This window comes from Oryctolagus cuniculus, chromosome 3, assembly GCF_051225735.1.
Source record: "Oryctolagus cuniculus isolate XC-2025 breed Fujian yellow rabbit chromosome 3, ASM5122573v1, whole genome shotgun sequence".
Taxonomy (NCBI): domain Eukaryota; kingdom Metazoa; phylum Chordata; class Mammalia; order Lagomorpha; family Leporidae; genus Oryctolagus; species Oryctolagus cuniculus.
Genome location: NC_142869.1, coordinates 13,539,800 through 13,562,640, shown reverse-complemented (window position 1 = coordinate 13,562,640; position 22,841 = coordinate 13,539,800). Strand labels below are relative to the sequence as shown.

Here is a 22,841-nt window from a genome sequence, read left to right as displayed (position 1 = left end):
CTCAGGGCATCACCCCAACCCGGTACTTGCTAGAATTAACTTCCTCTCATGCTGGAAATCTTGTCCTGTATATTTCCAGCACACACTGCTTGGCAGTTGCCAGTACATCAACCACCAGTGTAGTGTGGGTCTATGTGGACTGCATCTTTTCTCTGGTCTGAATTGGGATGATCCTTCGCAGCTTCTCACATTACAATTCCTTCTTAGCATATGGATAAGATGTATGATGATGAGGCAGCTCTCACCATCTCTCCAGTTTGTAGAATATTTCTGAGGTGAAGTTAATTCATAAATGGTGTTAAGAATGAATCAACAATGGAAAGCTTGTCTTGTTTTTGCAATTTTGCAAAAATTCTAGTTTTCATTGAAAAGTCACTGGGCTTGGAATTAGCACTACGGAGGTGAGGAAGACACCAATCTTCCTTAGAAAGGGAGGAGAAGGACACCAAAGAAGCAGGGCTGTAACAAACGCACTCCTACCAGTGATGGCAAGAGAAAGGGAGTATTCAGGAAAGATTCTTCTTAGACTAATTTTCTAAAAAGGTCCCTGGGAGAAAATTGAAGCAAGAACAAAAGGTTAGGTAAGAGGGGGATCTAGAATGTAAAGGGTGCTGGGAAACACTTTCCAGGTGTAGGAAGCATTGTGGAACCAATTTTTGGTCTAATCACTGGCTCCAGAGAATGATCAAAGGCATAACTGCACTGAGAAGCAGCTGGAGAAAGAGCTGGCATCCAGTTCATGGAAGTATTTTATCCTAGTTATGAGAAAGCACTGCCAGGTTTTGTAAAGGAGTAGCGTAAGTGGGTTCATGACAAGGTTAGAGTTAATTGTTTATGGTAATTATAATATTTTATAAAAGATCTTTGTAAATGATCAAAAATAAGGACAAATATGAGCACATAGCATATAGATAGATACATAGGTTGACATAAATATGTTTATACACACATAAATTCAAATTTGAGTTTGAAATTATACTCTGAGATTAGACTTTGGAACCCTTTCTCTAAATTCTCATTATTATTACTCAAATTGTCTATGGAATGAAGTTTAGCTTTCAGGTTAAGATTCCAACTTGATGCTGATTAGATATATGACTTGCAGGTGAGGAGAGACTCACAGAAATAATCTGAGTACAACAAATGGGATCATACAGACTGGGTGAACCATAATATCTTTCTTTACTTATGTTTTATACTCACAGTTAATGCCACCTCTTTTGACTTTTGCCATAAAGAAAAGATATGAATACCTAGAGCTATGCCCAAATAACGACCCCAGCAGTGATTCACATAACAACCCCAGCAGTGATCCTAACTCTTTGAGTAATGAAAGGCTCCATTCACAAAATGCCCCACAACTCTAACCAAGCCACAGCAGGCTGAGATCTCTGAGAGACATTAGTTTGGTGTGCTTCATGGTTGGTCTATCTAGTCTAAGCCTTTCTCTGAAGTTACTGTGAATTAAACAGAATTTTGAATTTTGAATTAAACAGAATAATATGAGAAACAGAAAAGCAAAGCTGATCTGAGGTCTTGCATTCAAAAGTCCAATGCTTCATCAGGAGGTGCACTGTCTTCAGTACTATGTAAAACTTCAGAGCCAAAAATCAAAACAAATCAGTGTCCAGTTCCTAGAGTCAGTGAACCTCTGAACTGCATCAAGCCACTTGGTCACAGACAGGACAATTTTCCTCCTCAGAATATAAAGAAAGGGATGGGCAAGCACTGTGGCGCAGGTGTGACCAAGAAACCAGTGAGGGTGGCAAAGACTCTTTTAATGAAATCACCAAGATTGAGAAATGAAAAATAAATGTCATCAACACACACACACACACACACACACAAAATAATCAGGGACGGCGCTGTGACACAGAGGGTTAAAGCCCTGGCCTGAAGCGTTGGCATCCCACATGGGCGCAGATTCTAGTCCCGGCTGCTCCTCTTCCAATCCAGCTCTCTGCTGTGGCCTGGGAAAGCAGTAGAAGATGGTTCAAGTCCTTGGGCCCTTGCACCCGCTTGGGAGACCAGGAAGAAGTTCCTGGCTCCTGGCTTCGGATTGGCACAGCTCCAGCCGTTACGGCCATCTGGGGAGTGAACCAGAGGATGGAAGACCTCTCTCTCTGCTCTACCTCTCTGTAACTCTGTCTTTCAAATAAATAAAAATAAATCTTTTAAAAAATATATAAAGAAAGGGAGAGGAAACTCATATAAAAGCATTCTGAAGGGAAGAATTACTGAATCTTCAGGCCTAAATGATAATTGTTTCAAAACAAAAGAAGACCCTTTCCATTTTTACCTCAGCATTGTAGAGTAAGTAAGGTGCACTACAGCGGAATCATGGAGTATTTATAATATCCAAAATTGAACTCTATAAATAAGAAACTCTATGTGTTCACCAAATAGATATTGTGTCATCAGAATTAGCCACGTCATTCTTTTGGAAATATTCCCTCTCTTTTATTTACAACCAAGTCACAGTTTTTCTAAAACTAAGAAGCCCATAGAATAAACCCAAAATATCATTTTCTAAAACCTAATGGTTACATCTGTGGTTTGGAAAAAAAAGCATCTGAATAAAATTGTTAATCTACTGTTATTTCTGCATTGCTACATATGGGGGAGAATCTTCAAAAGGTTCATAGAAAATGTAATGTTTAATTGTAATGTTTTATTTGTAATGTTTTATTTGTAATGTTTTAATTGTAATGTAATTGTTTAATTCCACTTATTCATGAATTTTTAAAGTATCCTCTGTGCCGTGATCTACCTCCATGTTTTCCTATTTTGTTTTGATTTTAGTTGGATGTTTCCATTAAATCTCACCCATTTTTGTTTAGCATAAGTGTTACGCCATCACAAAACACACCAAACATTGGAGTAAGGGAAAGGGTTTATTGGGGAAAACCCAGCAGACTGGAGGGAAGGGGCAAAGAGGGCAAAAGAGACAGAAGGAGAGTATAAGAGAGAGACAGAGAGGAGAGCAGCTAGGGAGGAGAGAAGGAGAGTGTAAGAGAGAGACAGAGAGGGGGAGAGGAGAGCAGACAAGAGGAGCCAAGAGAGAGAAGAGAGCAGGAGCCAAGAGAGCCACGTGTTCAGGAACAGGCCCTTTTAACATTTTGCTGGAGGGCGGGCAGGGAAGCAGGAGCAGCGAATCCCATTAGGATGGGGGTGGAGCTTGACACTGGTGGTTGGGCCATGTGGCCACCTGGCTTTCTGCAATGGCAGCGGGAACCAGGGCATAGGATGTAAATCAGGGTGTAGATCATAGATAAAACTGCTGCCAGTTTCCTAACAATAAGCTGATAAGAAACTAAGAATGCCAATGCTGAAATGGTAATAACAAGAAAGTTTGGCTGCCTGTATATTTTTAATGGAAATTTATTTTTAAAAAAGTAAGCTCACTTACATTATATGGACATCTATGATACACAACATTAATACATAAGGAAATTGAAATATTGACCTTGTAATTCAGTGAACTTAAAATCTGTATTTACTTGTGCAACCACTCATTTTAAGTATCCCCAGAGCGAGTAGGTTCTTTGGTATTAGCATCATTAATTTTTAGAGCTCTGTGCTAAATAAATGTGGAGTATGTGTGAAAGCATATGTTCTCATTATGTATCTTTCCATGTAGTTATATATTTTATATACATCTTGATAATTGATAGTTAACTCTACTAATTATCTAATAATCAATATTAATTCTAATTTTAAGCCCTTCCTTTTTCCTTGAAAGTCTGCTAGATACTTTAGATATAATGTCCTTTAACTATTCACAATATTCTGTGAAAATGGATCCCTACATTCATTTAATATCTGGCTTCAATGAGACTTAATGAGGTTAGAGTTGACTTTCCCAAGATTACACAATTATTAAATTGGGATTAGAATTCAGGCTAATCTGATTTAAGGAAGAATACTAATAATATTTTAAAATTTTATTTAAAACTTCCTTAACTGTATCTAGTAAAATAAATACAAGCATCTACTATCTATTCTCTACACAGGCAAACTAGTCTTTGATACTGTGGTTCCAAGCGAGTTTCTGCCATTTGGCAAGTAATTCAGTTTCTCTACAAATGCATTTTAGCATCTATAAAATAAAATTTATAGCAGTAACTACCTCATAGAGATATTGCAAGGGTTACATGAAATAATCCCCCCAAAACACATGGTCTTATGCAAATAAAGAATTTTCTAAATGGTAGTTATTATTATTATACTTATTATTATTATTACTGTTATTACTGAAGTTACAGCTCCAAGAGATGTTAGCACACATCAAAACAACTTCAATGAGGTTGAATGAAATGTCTGACATCTCTGTAATTCCATGCTGCTTCCTCTGTGAACTCAGATACTTAAAAAGATCACAAACATTTCTATCTTTATATTGAAACCAGCACAGATTTACAAAGGATAATCTGCAGTAGACTGTATCTATGGGACTGCAGGGATTCTGCTTCTACAGAGCTAATGGCTCCAGGGACAGGAAACATGTTCCGAATACTAATCGGATTTTTCTCCCAACTTGCTTTTCCTTTAACATAATACCCTCCTGGGTCAAATAAGAACTACCTGAGCTTATATTGGGTGTTCAGCATCATGCGTTTTCCATGGGCACTTTATACTGTCACAACTTTTTCCCCTCAAGACTTAAGAAATCAATTTATTTGATAACTTCCTTTCACTGCAAGTATAGATGCTACAAGTGATAACTACTGTGAATTTGTAGAGATAACTATCTCATGGCTTCAAAATATTCAAGCAAAATGAGAAGAATTTTAACTAGTAGTTTAACAGCTTAGCTATTCTTAAGTTTTAAATGTATATATTGTTTTCACTGGCTTGAACTACTTAGTGTTTGGTTGACCACTTGAATGGATGTGATTGAGATCTAGAAATAAAATCATAGAGAGCTCTAAGTTTGGGAAACCTATAGTAATGTGTGAGTGTATTTATTTAAATTATTATCTCTAGTCAAATTATTTTCCTAAATAAATCTGATGTCTAAGACTAATCCTAAAAAGAGATAAATTTTCATTTACAAAAATTAAAAATGGGGGGGCTGGTGTGCTCCAGCTACTCCACTTCTGATCTAATTCTCTGCTAATGGCTTGGGAAAGCAGTGGAAGATGGCCCAAGTGCTTAGGCCCCTGCACCTGCATGGGAGACCAGAAAGAAACTCCTGGCTCCTGGCTTCAGATCAGCCCAGCTGTTGTGGTCACCTGGGAAGGAGTGAACCAGCAGATGGTAGACCTTTCTGTTTCTCACTCCCTCTGTCTGTGGCTCTGCCTCTCAACTACATAAATAAAATCTGTAAAAAAAAAATTAAAAATGAAAGGGAGAAAGAAGAAAATCTAAAGAGGTATATGAGAAAGGAATTTGAAAGCTTTAAATCATTACACATTCTTAGTTTATTGTTCAGTAAACAGTCATTTCTGGTACTCATTGTGTTGTGTCCAGTTTGAGACCCTCCCCAAAGCAACTCACAAAAGGCAGACTGGATGCAACAGCAAGAGGATTTGATTATCAGCTAGCTGGGGCTCTTACAGGCACAAACGACATAGCACAGTGCTGAGGTGAGAAGCCCCGTCCCTCCCTCTCCCAGGATTTTTGTGCACTTGAGTAAACAAGTACAAAAGACACTATACAGGTAGGCGAGTTCCTTATTCCTTATATGGCAATTACCTGAATTTATGCATTTTATTGGTGCATTTGAGCAACTTAGGGGCTAGGCGTCACTCAGGAAGGCGGAAGAATCTAAATTCCAGGAATAGTTTCATTCCTGTACCCTTAGACCTGTCTTTTCTGGCTTAAAATAAAGCCTGTCATGGAAGAACGGTGGTTCTCACGACAGGTCCTAAAAGCTCCTAAGACCAAACTTTTAATATGTTGCCCCATATTTCATATCACTTAATCTTTTTTTTTTTTTTTTTTTTTTGACGGGCAGAGTGGACAGTGAGAGAGAGAGACAGAGAGAAAGATCATCCTTTGCCATTGGTTCACCCTCCAATGGCCGCCGTGGCCTGCGCGCTGCAGCCAGCGCACCACGCTGATCTGATGGCAGGAGCCAGGTACTTATCCTGGTCCTCCATGGGGTGCAGAGCCCAAGCACTTGGGCCATCCTCCACTGCACTCCCTGGCCACAGCAGAGAGATGGCCTGGAAGAGGGGCAACTGGGACAGAATCCAGCGCCCCAACCGGCACTAGAACCTGGTGTGCCAGCGCCGCAAGGCAGAGGATTAGCCTAGTGAGCTGCGGCGCCAGCCTTCATATCACTTAATCTTAACATACTACACACTATTAAGTCTTAACTCCAAATGAACTAATGTAAACTAACTTATGGTTTGAATTAATTATTTATAACCGAATTCCACAATTGAATGATTGCCTATTGAGAACAACTCCCAGAATCAAGTTTGTAGGAACTCCTAAAAAGAAGAGTTGATTCTACCTTGGGGCAGCTCATGGCCTTTAAAGATTTATTTATTTATTTGAAAGTTGGAGTTACAGAGAAGGAGAGGCAGAGAGAGAGAGAGAGAGAGAGAGAGAAAAAGAGAGAGAGAGGGATCTTCCATCCAATGGTTCACTCCCCAGCTAGCCACAATGGCTGTAGCCGTGCCAATCCTAAGCTAGGAGCCAGGAGCTTCTTTTGGGTCTCCCACGTGAGGGCAGGGGCCCAAGGATTTGGGCCATCTTCTACTACTTTCCCAGGCCATAGCAGAGAGCTAGATCATAAGTGGAGCTGCTGGGACTCGAATCATCGCTGATATGGGATGCCGGCACTGCAGGCAGCGGCATACCCGCTATGCCACAGTGCCAGCCCTAGTTCATGGCCTTTAGAAAGAGGTTGGGCATTAAAGGCTAGGAAAGGTTTTATTTTGGTAAGATGGTGGAAGACAGGTGGAAAAATATCTCTACAGCGTCTCAACATGTACATATTCGGGAAGTGTGGGGAACAATATTAGTCTGGCCTAGTCAGAGTAGAGTTTATGAAGAATAATAGGTTAGTAAGCTTTGTGTTACTACAATGAAATACATGAGCTAAGCTACTTTAAAAACAAAGAGAAGTTTATTTAGTTATAGTTTTGGACACTGAGGTCCAAAATTGGGAACCTCATTGCTTAATGCATCTGATGGGGGCAGGGGAACGATAGTGTGAGTGCATGTTAGAATGTGCAATCACATCATGAGCCAGGAAGCAGAGAGAGTGGATGAGCTCAAACTCAACCTTGTGGTGAGAATTTGTAACAACCAGCAGTTGAGAATTACATTCTAATGGCAAGTGCTGGATGATCCAATGACTCTCGGCCAGCTTCTACCTCATAAAGATTACATCATTTCTCAATAGTGCCATGTTGGGGATCAAACCTTTAACATATGGGACTTTGGAAGATAGCCAATACTGAAACCATAACAAATGCATAGGTAAAAAAGGATAGAAGTGCAGTGTCCTTAGTATTGGCCATCTGGCTTGATATCAGAGAAATAACAATCACACTGGTTATGGCATTCACCCCATCACATTACCTATTTACACTGTAGAGACATCCAAGTACAACATCACGTTCACACACAGGAAGGATAAGAAGAGTGAATAAAGGAGTCTGAGTATTTTTATTTCATATTTCCCACATTGGTAACATTGTTTCAGATGGCCTTATTGTATTAAACATTGTGTCAGTACAAAAAAGGGTATTTTCAAGTAATTATTGGCTTAAATTCATATTTGTAGTCTGGAGCAATGCTTGCAAAATCATGAGGCCTTAAATGTTTTATGCTTGAGGATATAACCTGTGATTTCCCTCTGCCGGCTCCTTTGTGCTCCTCTTTGATCTCTTCATAGTGCATAAGGGAAGTGAAAGATTTCACAGCTAATTTTTCTGGCCGTCCTTTTGGGCAAATAAAATATTTAACTGACTTCACTTTTTCCACATGGGCAATGTTGAGTATCCCTTCACTGACCCCTCTCTTGCTCATTTCTTTTTCCCCTGGTACTACCCTATCTTGGTAACATCGAGTAATGCCTATAGGGTTACTCATAGCTTTCTAGGGTCATTGGAGAATAACCAAAACTCTGAGGGCTGACTCCAAGAATTTCAAACATCTACCACTCACTCAACAGTGGACAAATATTTTCCAAAAACCTATGATATTCTAGTCACTTTATCTTAATGATTCAATACAGATTAATGTCAACAGGGGACTACTATTCTCAAGGAGGTTGTAGCCAAGCAGGAAAAGGAAAGCCTACACAAACAGGCATATATAAGCTCACATATTCCAATCAAGAAGAAAGCAAGAGAATTATCCAACAATGGTAAGTCTGATTAGTTGGTTGTGTAAGACTTTATGAAGAGGTGACATTTGTGATTATTTTAAAAAATGTAATTAATTAATAATAAAGTAGAGAGAGAGAGAGAGTTCCCATCTGCAAATTTACTTTCCCAATTCTTGTAATAGCTGGCGCAAGATTGGAGCTATAGCCAGGAACCATGAACACAACCCAGTCCTTCCTTATGGGTGACAGGAACCCAATAACTTTAGTCATAATTGCTGCCTCTGAGTATTTACAATAACAGGCAGCCATAATCAGGAGCCAAAGCCAGAAACTGAACCCAGGTACTCTAATATGGGATGTAAGTGTTTTAACTACTAGATAAAACACCTGCTCTTTGTGATGATATCTGAATAGCCACAAAAGAAGTTGCATATAGGGGACACAAGTATTCCTGAGGACAGGAATAAACTTCTTGGTTTATTGAGGCTCCTCCAGATTTTAGGCATTCTTCTAAGCATTTAAATGAACATGTTCATTGTCCCATTTGACCCTCACAATCAGCCCAATAATTATGTCTGGCTTATAGATTAAAAAACTCAAAATTAAGTAATGGGTTAAGATCACTTTAGTATATCCCATGAGAATATTGAAACTCAGATCTGTGTGAAGGCAAATCCTGTTTCATCTCACTATACTTTGCCTTCTTTCTACCATTTTAGGTTCTGCTTTTCATTTCTATCAGGTTATGGAACCCAATGTTTTAGCAACTAGGATTATCCTTGCAGAAGAGCTCTTCTCTCTGTGGGATGCATGTCCTTCAGTCCTTTTCTTTTTTTTTAAGATTTATTTATTTATTTGAAAGTCAGAGTTACACAGAGAGAGAAGGAGAGGCAGAGAGAAAGAGAGAGAGAGAGAGAGAGAGAGAGAGAGAGAGGTTTTCCATCTGCTGGTTCACTCCCCAATTGGCCACAACAGCCGGAGACACACTGATCCGAAGCCAGGAGCCAGGAACTTTTTCTGGGTCTCCCATGTGGGTGCAGGGGCCCAAGGACTTGGACCATCTTCTACTGATTTCCCAGGCCACAGCAGAGAGTTGAATCGGAAGTGGAGCAGCCGGGACTTGAAAAGGCACCCATATGGGATGTTGGCACTGCAAGCAGCGGCTTCACCCGCTACGCCACAGCACCGGCCCTCAGTTATTTTCTCTACTCATTCCAGACCTATGTAATGGTACTTGGAATCTGAGAGCCTGAAGTGCAATAGCCACAGCAATGCCTGCTGGGAAGCTGCTATTTCTATTTTTCATAAGTGAACTCCAACAGGCTTCCCAGTCTAGGGCAGGAGAGGGATGTGTATACTGCCCTAGGATGGAAACATCAAACTAAAAAACTTATGATACACACTGGTTATCTCCTTAGGAATGTTGACTGTCTACCTAGATAGATATTCCCAAAAGGGTGTGGCAAACTCACCCACAGAACTGGCCTCAATCTGGAAGCTCACAAAATATCTAACTGGTTCCTCAACAGAAAATAATCAAGATGTCATAGCTACCAAACTCAAAAGAGAGGGATATATGAAACCAGAATTCCATTTCATTTATTATTTTCTTAAAATGAGTTTATCTTCTTTTTACATCAGAGAGTGACAGAATCTCCTATCATCTGGTTCACTACCAAATATCCAAAATAGCCAGGGCTAAGCCAGGCAAAAACCTGGATCCTGGAGGACCTAGGTCTCAAGAGGTGGGTGGCAGTGACCCAACTGTTTGATCTAACACACGCTTCCTCCCGGGGTGTACATTAACAGAAAGGTGAAATCAGGAGCAGAGCCTGGGACTAAAAGCAGAGCTAGGTCTCAGACCCAGGGACTTGGTTGTGGGCTACAAGCACAGCAAGTAGCATCTTAATCACTGCACCAAATGCCTACCCCATCTTGCTGGTTCCTAATGAGTAACATATGCATAACACTTTGCAAATTAAAATTACTAGAAGAGTTCTTCTTGAGTCTGAAGTTAGAAAAAGAGTGACTCATAAAAATCACATATGTAGTAGCTTCAGGCACCATTTGCATGCTGGGCCTGTTTCCATCAACAGAGCTGCAACAGGGGACAAGATCCCCTGGGGACTACCGTGGGGAGCCACCAAGCTTTGCTCTATGAGGCTCCTGGTTTCACCAGCCCAGTGGGTGGCAAACTCCATTCTGGTTGTTCTTTGATTTGTGTTAATACTTTCACCCTCATTTCAATCCAATCTTTTTGACCAGAAAGTATGTAATAACTTTTAATATCTCTTCTATGAATCATCCGGTGATGATTTTATAATACTCAGAGGGAGTCTTACTTCCTTAATTTCTATATTCTGGAAGGATGCTTTTTGTATCCCCAGGGTACAATTTGTATCTTAGTTCTATGAAAATGACAATAACATATTTTTATGAGATATCCACATGCACAGGAAATTAATTTTTGAATTTTTCAGTTATCTTTTGCTATGTAATAAACCAACCCAAAATGCCATGGCTTAAAATAACAATTTATTATTTGTTATTATTCCATGTGTTGACCTGTGCTCTATGGGTGGTTCCTCTGCTCTATGTGATAATGGTTAGGGTCTCTCATGTGACTGGACTCAATGGCTGGTGGGATAGATTGGAAATCAAAGAATGCTTCACTTGTACGTCTAGGCCACCTTTCTTATCCACATCGACTTTTCACATAACTAGGTTGACTTCTTCATAGCTGTTGATCAAAAAGGTCTTAAATGGTAATTGGCTTCAAAGATGGAAGAAATGAAAGCTGTCTGTCTTCTTAAGTTCAAGATTCAGAATGTCTCTTCTGCCATGTCACTTCTGCAAGTCAAAACATCAACCAAGATCCAGGGAGAGGGGAATAGACTCCACCTATTGATAGGTGAAATGCAGAGAAGGAGGGAAGGAATTGAGGGTGGTTATATTCAAAGATCAACACCACAGTTTGTCTTCTAGCCACAATATTTCATTAGGCAAAATATACTCTATCTTGCCCAAAGTGTTATTGTACTACATCACTTTGAAATCCAGGACTTCATCATCTAAATCATGTCCAAATTAATGAGGATTCTTATGCAGTTTCGTATGCAAGATCTTTGGCTGAAATTTTTTTATGTGTAAGGGCTTGGAACAAAAAGTACAACTTATCTGCACTACACAATGTGACATATAACAATGGGTCAGGAACAAGACAACTGCATTGAACAATCTTATTCAACAAAGTAGGGACTGCAGAGTGTGCAGAGGGAGGCACATACTCTTAGAAGACACTGGCCCATAGCAATCCAGAAGTCCAGTTAGACACGTGAGGTCTATTGATTCTTTGCTCGGAGAGTAGAAATGATGAGCTGATAAGGCTCCATTCTGCTCCTCTGGATCTTGATTTTGCTTTCTGGGCTCTTGCATCTGTTTTCCACCTGTGGACATATGGTAGCACAGTTAAGTCACCCTAGGGATACCACATCCCATATCAGAGTGCTGCCCACTCTGTTTTCAATCCAGCTTCCTGCTAATGAGCACCCTGCTGATAGTTCAAATACTTAGATCCCTATCAACTTCATGAGAGATCCAGGCTCCTGGCTTCAACTTGGCCCAGTCCTGATTTTTCTCTCCCTTTCAAGTGAAATGAAAAATAAATAAGCATTTTTAAAACTTCTACTTTAATCTGTATTTTGAACTGTCACAGTACCATTTCATCAAAGTCGGAAGCCTCCTTTAAAAGCTTTGTGAGCTTTCAATGAAGCAAATTAGACTCTATTTCATTAGATTAAAGACAGAACCACAATTTGCTTTGAGACAAATCCCTTTCTACTTTGGCTTATCTTCAGGGTATTGAGGAATATTGAGGGACAGCCCATAACATTCTTAAGAGCTCTTGAGTTCACTGAAACGTAAGCCTGTTTTCCACAGAGAGCCTTCTAGCCACACCCTTCATCTGACTTTCTCCCAAGGCCACAGGTCACAGGCAGAGCTCTGCATTTGACTTTGCCCTGAGATTGTTTCACTCTGAAACCTTTTGCTTCCCAGAGAATGCTTCGTGACAAATACTGAATTGGAGCTGCACTTTTCATTGCTTCTTGAGAAGAGAGAGATTCTATCCTTGACATCTCTTATCTCTTGTGACCCTTTATCACACATAATAAAAATAAATCAACTCACACATTTACATTTTTCCAGAAATCTCCTTAGGTTACAATTTATATGAGGCATATTTCATATTTTCTACATTAACACAGGCAGCAGACTTACCGATGTCCCCCCAGTCTATAACCCGGCTCTCCCTTTTCCAGCCAGAGTAAATTCCTCACCCGTATCTCAGAATCCTTATAGTCTTCTCACTGCCATTCATGCCTCTGCTGCCACCAAGCCTCAAAGCTGATGCTAAGTTTCAGATTTTTGTTATAGCAACACCCATTTCTGGTGTCAGTTCCAGGTGTATAAAAACGACATAATGAACTACTTCAAAATTTAAGACATTTAAAAAAAAAAAAACAGCTGCTTAGGATTCTGTGGGTCAGGAACTCAACAAGACAGAGTGGGGATGGCTTGTCACATTTCCAAAACGTCTTCTATCCCATCTAGATGGCTTAATCTACTAGGGAGACAATTGGGATAGCTGTTCTGGGGTCATATGACAGCTGCTTCATTTTCATTAATGGTTCTCTTTCTTGGTTCTTTTTACCATGATTTCTTGGTCGTCCCCACAGCATGGTGATCTGGGGGGTCAGACTTCTTACTTGGCAGCTGACTTCCTTAATGAGAAGATGTAAGCTGGCAGATTCAAGGGAAGAAGATACAGACTGCAGGTCTTATTGATGGAAATGTATGTGCACATAGGGAGGGAAGGCACTGATGGAGTCATTGCTGGAGACTGTTAATCAAGAGTTTTGGTTTTAGGATTGTTCAGACATTCCTTATCATAACCAATGATAAATATGTGTGACCTAGGGAATTTCTACATGCTTATCAATAGATATTTTTAAAGAAATAATATTTATCCTTATTACATGAAACGTATTTACATTTTCTAATCTATTTTAATTCACTTTTTAAAATATAGATTATAGAGTCCAGTTTTATTTTATAGCTAGTGAGTTGAGGTGAGTAATACAAAGAACAGTTATTGTGATGGAAGTCTTATATATATGTATATATATATTATATGAAGTGAGTATAAATAAATAAATATATATATATGAAGTGAGTGTAAATAAAAATGCACCTTAAAGTTACATGCCCAACATTATGCATCTTCACTGGGGATTAGAGGCATGTTTTCTAGTTTGAGTCAGCTCTCTTTCAGTCCCGCTCAACTTCAAGAACCAATCCCTGCCTTACAATTTTGTTCAACCCAAACATTGATCTGAATGCTGTTTTCATTGTCACCAGAACCAGCATAACAACACAGTTCCTGTAACTCACATCCCAGTCCTTTTTGTACAGTATCACACATTCCTGTTCCTACTGTAATCACACTGACAGCATTTACAACTGCTGTCCCTTAACACCTTAATAAAAACAAAGCACAGACAAAAAAATCCCACAGTTTTGTGGATAGTATTGAGTGGTTTTGACTTCGGAAGATAAAAATATTCCTCAAAGCCATGGGTTGTGAGTTGTGTAAAAAGAGTTACTGGAGGGCCGGCGCCGCGGCTCACTAGGCTAATCCTCCGCCTAGCGGCGCCGGCACACCGGGTTCTAGTCCCGGTCGGGGCGCCGGATTCTGTCCCGGTTGCCCCTCTTCCAGGCCAGCCCTCTGCTGTGGCCAGGGAGTGCAGTGGAGGATGGCCCAGGTGCTTGGGCCCTGCACCCCATGGGAGACCAGGAAAAGCACCTGGCTCCTGGCTCCTGCCATCGGATCAGCGTGGTGCACCGGCCGCAGCGCGCCGGCCGCGGCAGCCATTGGAGGGTGAACCAACGGCAAAGGAAGACCTTTCTCTCTGTCTCTCTCTCTCACTGTCCACTCTGCCTGTCAAAAAAAAAAAAAAAAAAAAGAAAAAAAAAAAAAAGAGTTACTGGAGCACTATTCTGCTGACAGTGGGAAGTGTGCCTCTCACCTCCAGAACAGCCAATTCCAATATCAGGAGGCATGGACATTGCTTCCTTTCAGTGAACTCAACTCAGACTTTTCAGGTTGAATTGCTTATTCAAATATGCCTCTGTAAGAAGGCATACAGAATTATAGTCTCCTAGCATAGAATTGGTGAAGAGCTTTAAAATGCTATTTTTTATCAAATGCAGATTAATGAATTGTATAGCTTCCCTGCCCCCATTTTTTCCTTTGTTTCAAAAGTGGAAGATTGAATTGAAGATCTGAGTTTAAAAAATGTAGTTGATAAGGAATTCCTACTTCATCAATAATATGAGAGACTTCAAAATGTTTGTGGAAAATGCAATTACATGTTTATCTTGTGCAAAAAATGTGATATCTGTACATATGGGACGTCTTCAAAATGTTCATTGAAATGTGTCTTTTGAAAAAACTATGAATGAATTTCAATGTATTTTTTACCAAAATATTTTTAATTTCCATTTTCCATTGAACTTTGCGAAGTGCCGCCATCTGTGGAGTTTGAACTGGGTAATTTCCAGGAGCTTCGGAATTCTGGGATTCTTTTGCCAGAGTCTTCAGGAGTAGAAACGCTGTGCTGTGCTGTGGATCTTTTTTCAATTCTGAGTCCAGAACGCCAGCAGATACAAAAGCATACTTTTACCTTATACTTTTGTTTAGATAAGAAAGCAATTAGTCTCTGAAGGACAGATTGACAAAGACATGGTGAATTTCCCAAATTAACTTCGAAAGAGAGATTATCTGGGCATGTGGGAAAGCTATGCAAAACCTTGGTGCTCCGCTATTCCATTTCAAAAATGTCACTTTCTGCTTATTCAGTGCTACTGTCATTAAACTATTTTAACTATTAAAATTTGTGTTCTAGAGCCGAGCAGAAATTACTGCTTCTGTCTTTGAGCTTATTAGAAGCCATTTAAAATTCATTAAAGAGTGATAAAAATCACCTTTATATCATGGTTGAATTTGGTTAAATGTTGAAATTTGCAATGCGATTTTTATTGTCTTTTATTAGCAGTATTTTAGCATCTATCTATGTAACTCATGACTATTTTAAGTACCTTATAAAGAAATGACATTTTAAAATGGAGCCTCCTTTAATTTTAATTCCTTACAGTGAGGTTAAATTAGAATAAATTACGGGGCAATGCTGCCTAAAATTCCAAACTGTTCATCCTATAGATAAACGTTTTAAAAAGCATATAAAATGGTTGAAACACATTTTCATTGCCCCATAAACTATTTACTTAATACTTGTGCCAAGGTAAAACTAGATGATACATGGCAAATGGATAGAAAAAAAAAAGAAAACAGCTTATTAGAAAACCAGTTGTTTCCTCCTCTGATTTTCCAGAGAGAGAACTATGAGGTTACATGGGACTGTGGAATGAAAAAACAGATACTGTCCGGAGAAAAGTGCCCCCCACCCCGTATTGAAGAAATGTAACATCTCTAATTTACAAAACACTGTATTCTCTAATAATCCTCATGCCCTCATTTCATCTTTGAATTAACACCAAGAAAACAATGCTTGAATTGCATGAATCTGCCTGCACTAGGCTCTTTTCAACAGATAGGGAAGGGAAGAGGAGTACGTTTGCCCAGATAGTAAGGGATGCCCTGGGCAAAGCTGGCTGGTAAATTACTTCAGCTAGTGGACCCACAGAAGGAGGTGGAGCAGAGAGTAAGTCTGCCAAATCAGACAACAACAGCCAGACAGCACACGGGTCAGATTTCAGGAATAAGTGCTTTGGCACAAGTTAGAGACTGGAGAGTCAGACTGAGAACTTAAAAGACAGGCAGTGGGGTGGAAGGGTATTCCCAGGCAGGTGTCTGGGATGAGCATCTCTCTATGTAGCCCGAATTTGCACTCTGTGACGTGTTTCCAGAAGTGAGGAGGGATGGGACAGGAGGCAGGAGGAATTTAAAAGGCTGAGAAAGGCTTGTTTAATTCCTAAAATAGCAAAGCTATTTAAAGTGCACCAGTGCCAAAGGATAAAATTAAAGTGGGAGCTCATTATTCAGTTGTAAAAAGCACTCACATAGGGCTCAATAAATATACTGTTCTCTCCAGTAGCTCAGGCTGCTATAAAAAAGTACACAGGTGGCTTAAACAATAGAAATTTCTTTTCTGGAGTGGGTGTTTAACCTGGCAGTTAAGACATCCACATCCCATATCATAGTCCTGGGGTTCAATTCCCGGTTCTGGATCCTCATTATAGAATTCTACCAGCACAGACTCGGAAAGGCAGAGGCGATGTCTCAAATAATTAGATTCTTGACACCCTCTTGGGAGAGCTGAACTGAGTTACCAACTACCAGCTTCAATCAGACCCAGTGTTGGCCACTGTGAACATTTAGGGAATGAACAAGTAGATGAGAACTTTTGGTTACCCTGTTTGCCTGTCTCTCTCTTCTCCCTCTTTCTGTCTCTCAAATAATTAAAATTTTTTGAGAAGCAAATTACTTTTCTCACAGTTCTTGAGGCTAGAAACCAGGTGCAAGCATGATCCTCTTCTGGGGAAGACTCTCTATGTGGCAGGTAGACTGACACCTCCTTCCTGTGTTTTCAAAAATTAGGAAGAAAGGGGATGAGAGAGAGAGAGAGAGACAGAGAGAGAGAGGTCTTCTTATATCATACCATGAGGCTCCCATCCCCATTACTTCATGTAAACCTAATTATCTTCCAAAGACTCTCTTCCCAATACCATCATGTTGGGGATTAGAACTTCAATATATGGATGTTTTTGGTGCTTAGGGGGTCACAATTCAGTTAACACAACTGTCAACTTTGATCATCTCACAGTCACCATATCAGACAGTATCTTATCAGACAGTATCTTATCAGACAGTATCTGCACTTGGTTTGGCACTGAAACCTTCAGTGTTAATTGTCTAAATTTCTTCATAATAGATGCTTGTTCTATCTTTTTTTAACCTTTTTTTAAAAAAATATTTTATTTATTTATTGGAAAGGTGGAGTCACAGACAGTGAGAGGGAGAGACAGAGAGAGGTCTTCCTTCCATTGGTTCACTCCCCAGTAGCTGCAATGGCCAGAGCTGCTCTGATCCAAAGCCAAGAGGCAGGCGCTTCTTCCTGGTATCCCATGTGGGTGCAGGGGCCCAAGTACTTGGGCCATTTTCCACTGCTTTCCCAGGCCACAGCAGAGAGCTGGATTGAAAGTGGAGCAGCTGGGACTAGAACCGGCACCCTTAAGGGATGCCAGCACCACAGGTGGAAGATTAACCTACTGCGCCATGGTGCCAGCCCCAGTTTGTTCTATCTTAATTCTAAATATGTTATTTTTCAGAATATAAACTCCATCTTCATATATGAGTGGTCTCCAAAAAAGATGAAAATGCATATTACCCAAACAACTGCATAGATTTCAAAACTGTTTTCTACCAAAATAAACTTATCTCTTAATTCTGTTTTTCAAAAGCTATTTGACATTTCTTATATATTGAGGTCTTGAATTTTTTCTGTTTCTTCAGGCCAACAAAATAAAGTGTAATTTGCTCACATTTAGAGCATAACCAAAACAACTGTCTTGCCCATTCCAAAGGCCAGCTTCTGTGGCAAAGAGGGATGCTGTTCCAGGGTTTTCCATCTGTTCTTCCTTCTCTGAATACCATGCCCCACCCAAATCTACCAGGGATCTCTTACCATCTGAGAGGGGGAAGAATGAACATTTTACTATACTTGTTACTATTTCTATATAAAATGGTAATCCATCTCATGGGCACACTCTAATTCCTAGTGTTAGGCTTGCACCCCATTTATAAGGCACCTTGCAATTCAGATTCTTCTCCTCTAAAGATTCTGCCTATCTCACACCATCCAATCCCTAGTACCCAGTAGTCACTGGCAGATATTTTCCTGGGGCTTCAGTTCGTTAGTCTAAAGTGATCCCCTATGGTTGGGGATGACTGAAAACAGTTTCAGAACAATCTGGATGGATTTTTGTTTTCCCAAGTTCAAATCCTTTTGAATTCCTTCTGGTGCTTAGCCAGCCTTGTTCATCCATTTAGTTTTACTTTATTAGGGCAAAGACACAACTCAGATTGTTTTATATAATCTGATGATTTATTTAAATCATATGAAAATTCATATATACAGCAAAATGTATGCCAAATTGAGTGGTACGGAGAACTGTTGGTTACTTTAGGTCTCGTTTAAGAAATGACTGACTAGGCATTCTTCTCACCATTGTATCTCTAGGCTTTTCAATTTGGGTACCCAAGGACTTAGCTGCTGCATTTCCCTGGAAAATGATATCTAGTTTTTACTAGCATGAGTTTAAAATGTCTAGATACATTATGAACCTCCCTTACCAAAAAGCTGTTAACAGTGAGTAAAACCATCACCACAGGCACATGGGACAGGATATTTGAAGTCAAAAACCAGTAAGATATTGAAGTGAGAGACCACCTTAAAAAGTAAAATACAGAGTAACTACTAGAACGTGTGATTGGTTCCCTCTTTCTGAATGCATGATTGATGGTTGGGGCAGCCCACCCCTGCCTAATCTTCAAGAACTTCCTTCTCCTTTAATAAGCTTCACAAAAGCTCCCGTGTCATAAGTCATGCCAGCTGGAAAAATGAAATTCAGTGTTTCCTGATTTGTGCCTCTAGATCCCCCTCTTGAAGTTGCAAATCACTGAGAAGACTGATACCTGCTCACAGTTTTGCACCTGTGAATTACAGTCAGCTTAGGTTGCAGTCCGCCATCTACCATAAGCAACTACCTGCTGCACCAATGCGTCAGAATGATTACCATTATAATCACATGGCGATAAATGAAATAATGAGATAATACTCCCATACTTTCCATGCATGTTGAAAAATTGGTTTCAGCCACAGATGTTTGACAGCAGCCAGTGGGATGCGATGGCTCACATGTCTATCATGTATTTCCAGAAGTTATTCTTGAAAGGTACACATAATTCCCTAGGTAAGTCTCTGAAAACTCGCAAGAGTTGCTGATGTGTCAGCGGAACATATCTAATAAATTCATCGCAAGACCACATTCGGGATATCATAAAAGATCTTATGAACAAAAACAGACAAATACCCCATAATCAACAATACCTGGAGATTCAACTGTCTAGCCTCAGAAGATTTTCACATCAATTTCCCCTGTAATATCAGTCCCATCTGTACAGAAGCTATTTATTTATTTGAACTAAGATAGAGATTAAATAAGTCTAAAAAAGTTTTTATCCTAAATGGAAGCAAAATGTTCTCCCTGTGTACTAACGCTATCAGTAAAAGGGCTAGATTTCTATGGTGGCCATTTGTACTAACAGACTCTCTAGATATTTTTTTTTTCTCCTGAGTTTCTTTCTCACTTAGTTCCTGCAAGTTAATTTTTAATAAAATATGTGATGGTTTTTATCTGGCATGTTTCATCTCGAAGTTTCTATTTAGAAATTCTAAGGCCTAGGGATGAATAGCCCGACTTTTAATGCTTTTATCAGTGTGGGATTATTAATATGAGGTCGAAGATAAGAATCACTATCATTCTATCATCAGATTTTTCTAAACATGAGAAATGCTTGCGTCTGGTGGATTTTTCACCTAAGCCTCAAGGTAGAAATAAAGCTCACTGCTCTTTTCAGCAAAACATTTTTTTAAAAGTTTTCCTATTACCCTCATCTATTTTACTATAAACTTTTCCTATTTATTCTCACCTATTTTACTCTACTTTTTCTTCTTTCAGTGTCAACTAAACCAAGACCCCACAGCGACGAATACTCAAAGAAGATCCCTCCCCCGAAACCCAAACGGAACCCCAACACTCAGCTCAGCACCTCCTTCGACGAGACGTACATCAGGAAGCACGGGCCGCGGAGGACGTCGCTCACGCGGGACGCGTCCCTGTCGCAGGTGAGCAGCCCCGCGGGAGACCCGGAGGAAGAGGAGCCCGTGTACATCGAGATGGTGGGGAACATCCTCAGAGACTTCAGGAAAGAGGACGACGACCAGAGCGAGGCCGTCTACGAGGAGATGAAATACCCCATCTTCGACGACCTGGGCCAAGACGCCAAGTGCGACTTCGACCATCACAGCTGTTCTTCGCAGTGTGCTACTCCCACGGTGCCTGACTTGGACTTCGCCAAGTCCTCAGTGCCATGCACGCCCAAGGGTTTGCTCTGTGACATCCCGCCGCCCTTCCCCAACTTGCTGTCGCACAGGCCCCCGCTGCTGGTGTTCCCGCCCGCGCCCGTGCACTGCTCCCCCAACTCCGACGAGTCCCCGCTGACGCCCCTGGAGGTCACCAAGCTCCCAGTGCTGGAAAACGTGTCCTACCTGAAGCAGCCGGCCGGGGCGTCGCCGTCCTCCGTGCCGCCGCACGCCTCGGGACACCCCAAACCGGACAAAGACCCGGGCGCAGCGCTCGGACCCGCTTCGGCCACCTCCGTGCTCTCCTCGTCCCCTCCGCCCCCGTCCACGCTCTACCGAACCCAGTCTCCCCACGGCTACCCTAAAAGCCACTCCACCTCGCCCTCGCCGGTCAGCATGGGCAGGTCCCTGACGCCCCTCAGCCTCAAAAGGCCGCCCCCCTACGACGCCGTGCATTCGGGCAGCCTCTCCCGGAGCTCCCCCTCAGTGCCTCATTCGACCCCGAGGCCCCTGTCGCAGGACGGGGCCAAGATGGTCAGCGCGGCAGTGAGCGCGCACGGGGCGGCCCCCGGCGGCTCCCGCTCGCGAACGCCCACGAGCCCGCTGGAAGAGCTCACGAGCCTCTTTACCTCGGGACGCAGCCTACTGAGGAAGTCGTCCAGCGGCCGGCGCTCCAAGGAGCCCGCAGAGAGTAAGTGCGCACGCCCGGCCGGCCCGGGGGGGCCAGAGGGCGGCCCTGACCCAACCAGATCCTGCGCCCAGTGCAGAGTGTGTAACCTTTGAGAAACAAAGCAGTGGACTCTGCACAATTGTGCACTCTGCACAGTTTCCACGATAGCATACCTTAGGAGGAAGAGTGAATTAAAGTAATAAAGTGCACAATCTAAATTCTGTATTTATTTTTAAGGTGAACTAATTTCATGAACTGGATATAGAGATTTAGGAGCCTAGTGATATGCCCCACCCTGTCCTCCCTCATGCCTGTCAAGGAAAGAAAAGATAGAGTATGCAGCCACAGCCAGACCAGGCTTACTCAGAAGCCGAAAACCTGGGAGGGGCTCACTCCCAGGTGAACACCCGCTGAGAAAAAGCGCCTTCCCTTACAGACTAGCGGTTCATCTAGTACAAAGCGGTGGGAAGAGGCTTGGGGGTCTGTGCTACCCAGATGGAGGGAGAGCTTGGGCTAGTTTGAAAGGTCCTGCGAGATAACGCTGTGAGCCGGGAGGGGTTTGGGCAGAGGCAGTGACTGGACTCTGAGGCAGAGCTGCTGAGTTGGGGGAGAGAGACTGGCAGGTGTGGGGAGAGCTCAGGCCGGTGGCTGGGCTCTTCAGATAGTGGTGTGTCCAGCAGTCCAGGCAGGGCTGGTCAGAGAAATGGAGGCCTGTTCCATGTTTTATAGGTGATAGGTCAATGTGGACCTGAGGCTTTTAGTCCTTGCTCCATCACTGCCTCCCACCCCCTTCCTTTCTTATTCTTTAATTTTTATAATGACCTACAATGGCCCTGGAAGGTCCAACAGGAAACAGAGTCTGCCATGGACTTGTTTGGTGAACACCTCGACTGGCCAGGCAGGAACAGTTTCAGACTTCCAAACACACGCTTGCTAAATGTTAAGACTTATTTTATATGAAAAGACTGCTTGTGCTAACCTGTATTAGAAACGTTGTTGGAAAGAAAGCAATTTGAACAGGATAGCCTTTAGGACTTAAAAACATAATTAAGGATTCTTTCTGCATTCATGTTACTATATTCTTACCTCTGCAGATCAGAATAAGTTCATTGTTTCTCTTCTAAAACTCATCATAATTCACTCTTACTCTAAGGCGCTCTTCATAGACCCATCCACAAATAACAGGAAAATTGAGGTGGCGAATATATATATATTTTTTTGACAGGCAGAGTGGACAGTGAGAGAGAGAGACAGGGAGAAAGGTCTTCCTTTACCGCTGGTTCACCCTCCAATGGCCGCTGTGGCCTGTGCACCGCGCTGATCCGAAACCAGGAGCCAGGTGCTTTTCCTGGTCTCCCATGCAGGTGCAGGGCCCAAGCACTTGGGCCATCCTCCACTGCCCTCCCTGGCCACAGCAGAGAGCTGGCCTGGAAGAGGGGCAACCGGGACAGAATCCAGCGCCCCGACCGGGACTAGAACCTAGTGTGCCGGCGCCACTAGGCGGAGGATTAGCCTACTGAGCCACGGCGCCAGCCCGAATATTATTTTTTACCACTGAATTTCCAAGCCCTAGAAATTTTCTCTATCTGAATCACTGGACCTTTTATTAGCCTCAAATCACTTCACAAGTATATGGTAAAGTCAAAATAGATCTGGA

General features: G+C 41.6%; 1 protein-coding gene and 1 long non-coding RNA gene across 3 annotated transcripts in view; one reads left to right on the top strand and one right to left on the bottom strand.

The window, feature by feature from the left end:
• NYAP2 (neuronal tyrosine-phosphorylated phosphoinositide-3-kinase adaptor 2) overlaps positions 1 to 22,841 on the top strand; it is a 346,323-nt gene that overhangs the window by 157,647 nt on the left and 165,835 nt on the right. For both annotated transcript variants that reach the window (XM_089328956.1, XM_002712507.6), the window contains one exon: positions 20,111 to 21,205. In XM_089328956.1, coding sequence (XP_089185082.1) covers positions 20,111 to 21,205 — 1,095 coding nt within the window. The remainder of the gene's footprint in view (positions 1 to 20,110; positions 21,206 to 22,841) is intronic.
• Positions 10,804 to 21,286, bottom strand: LOC127491689 (uncharacterized). Its single transcript, XR_011387083.2, has 3 exons — positions 21,144 to 21,286; positions 11,578 to 11,736; positions 10,804 to 11,191 (listed from the first exon to the last, which is right to left on the bottom strand). It is a non-coding gene; the product is annotated as an uncharacterized LOC127491689 (long non-coding RNA).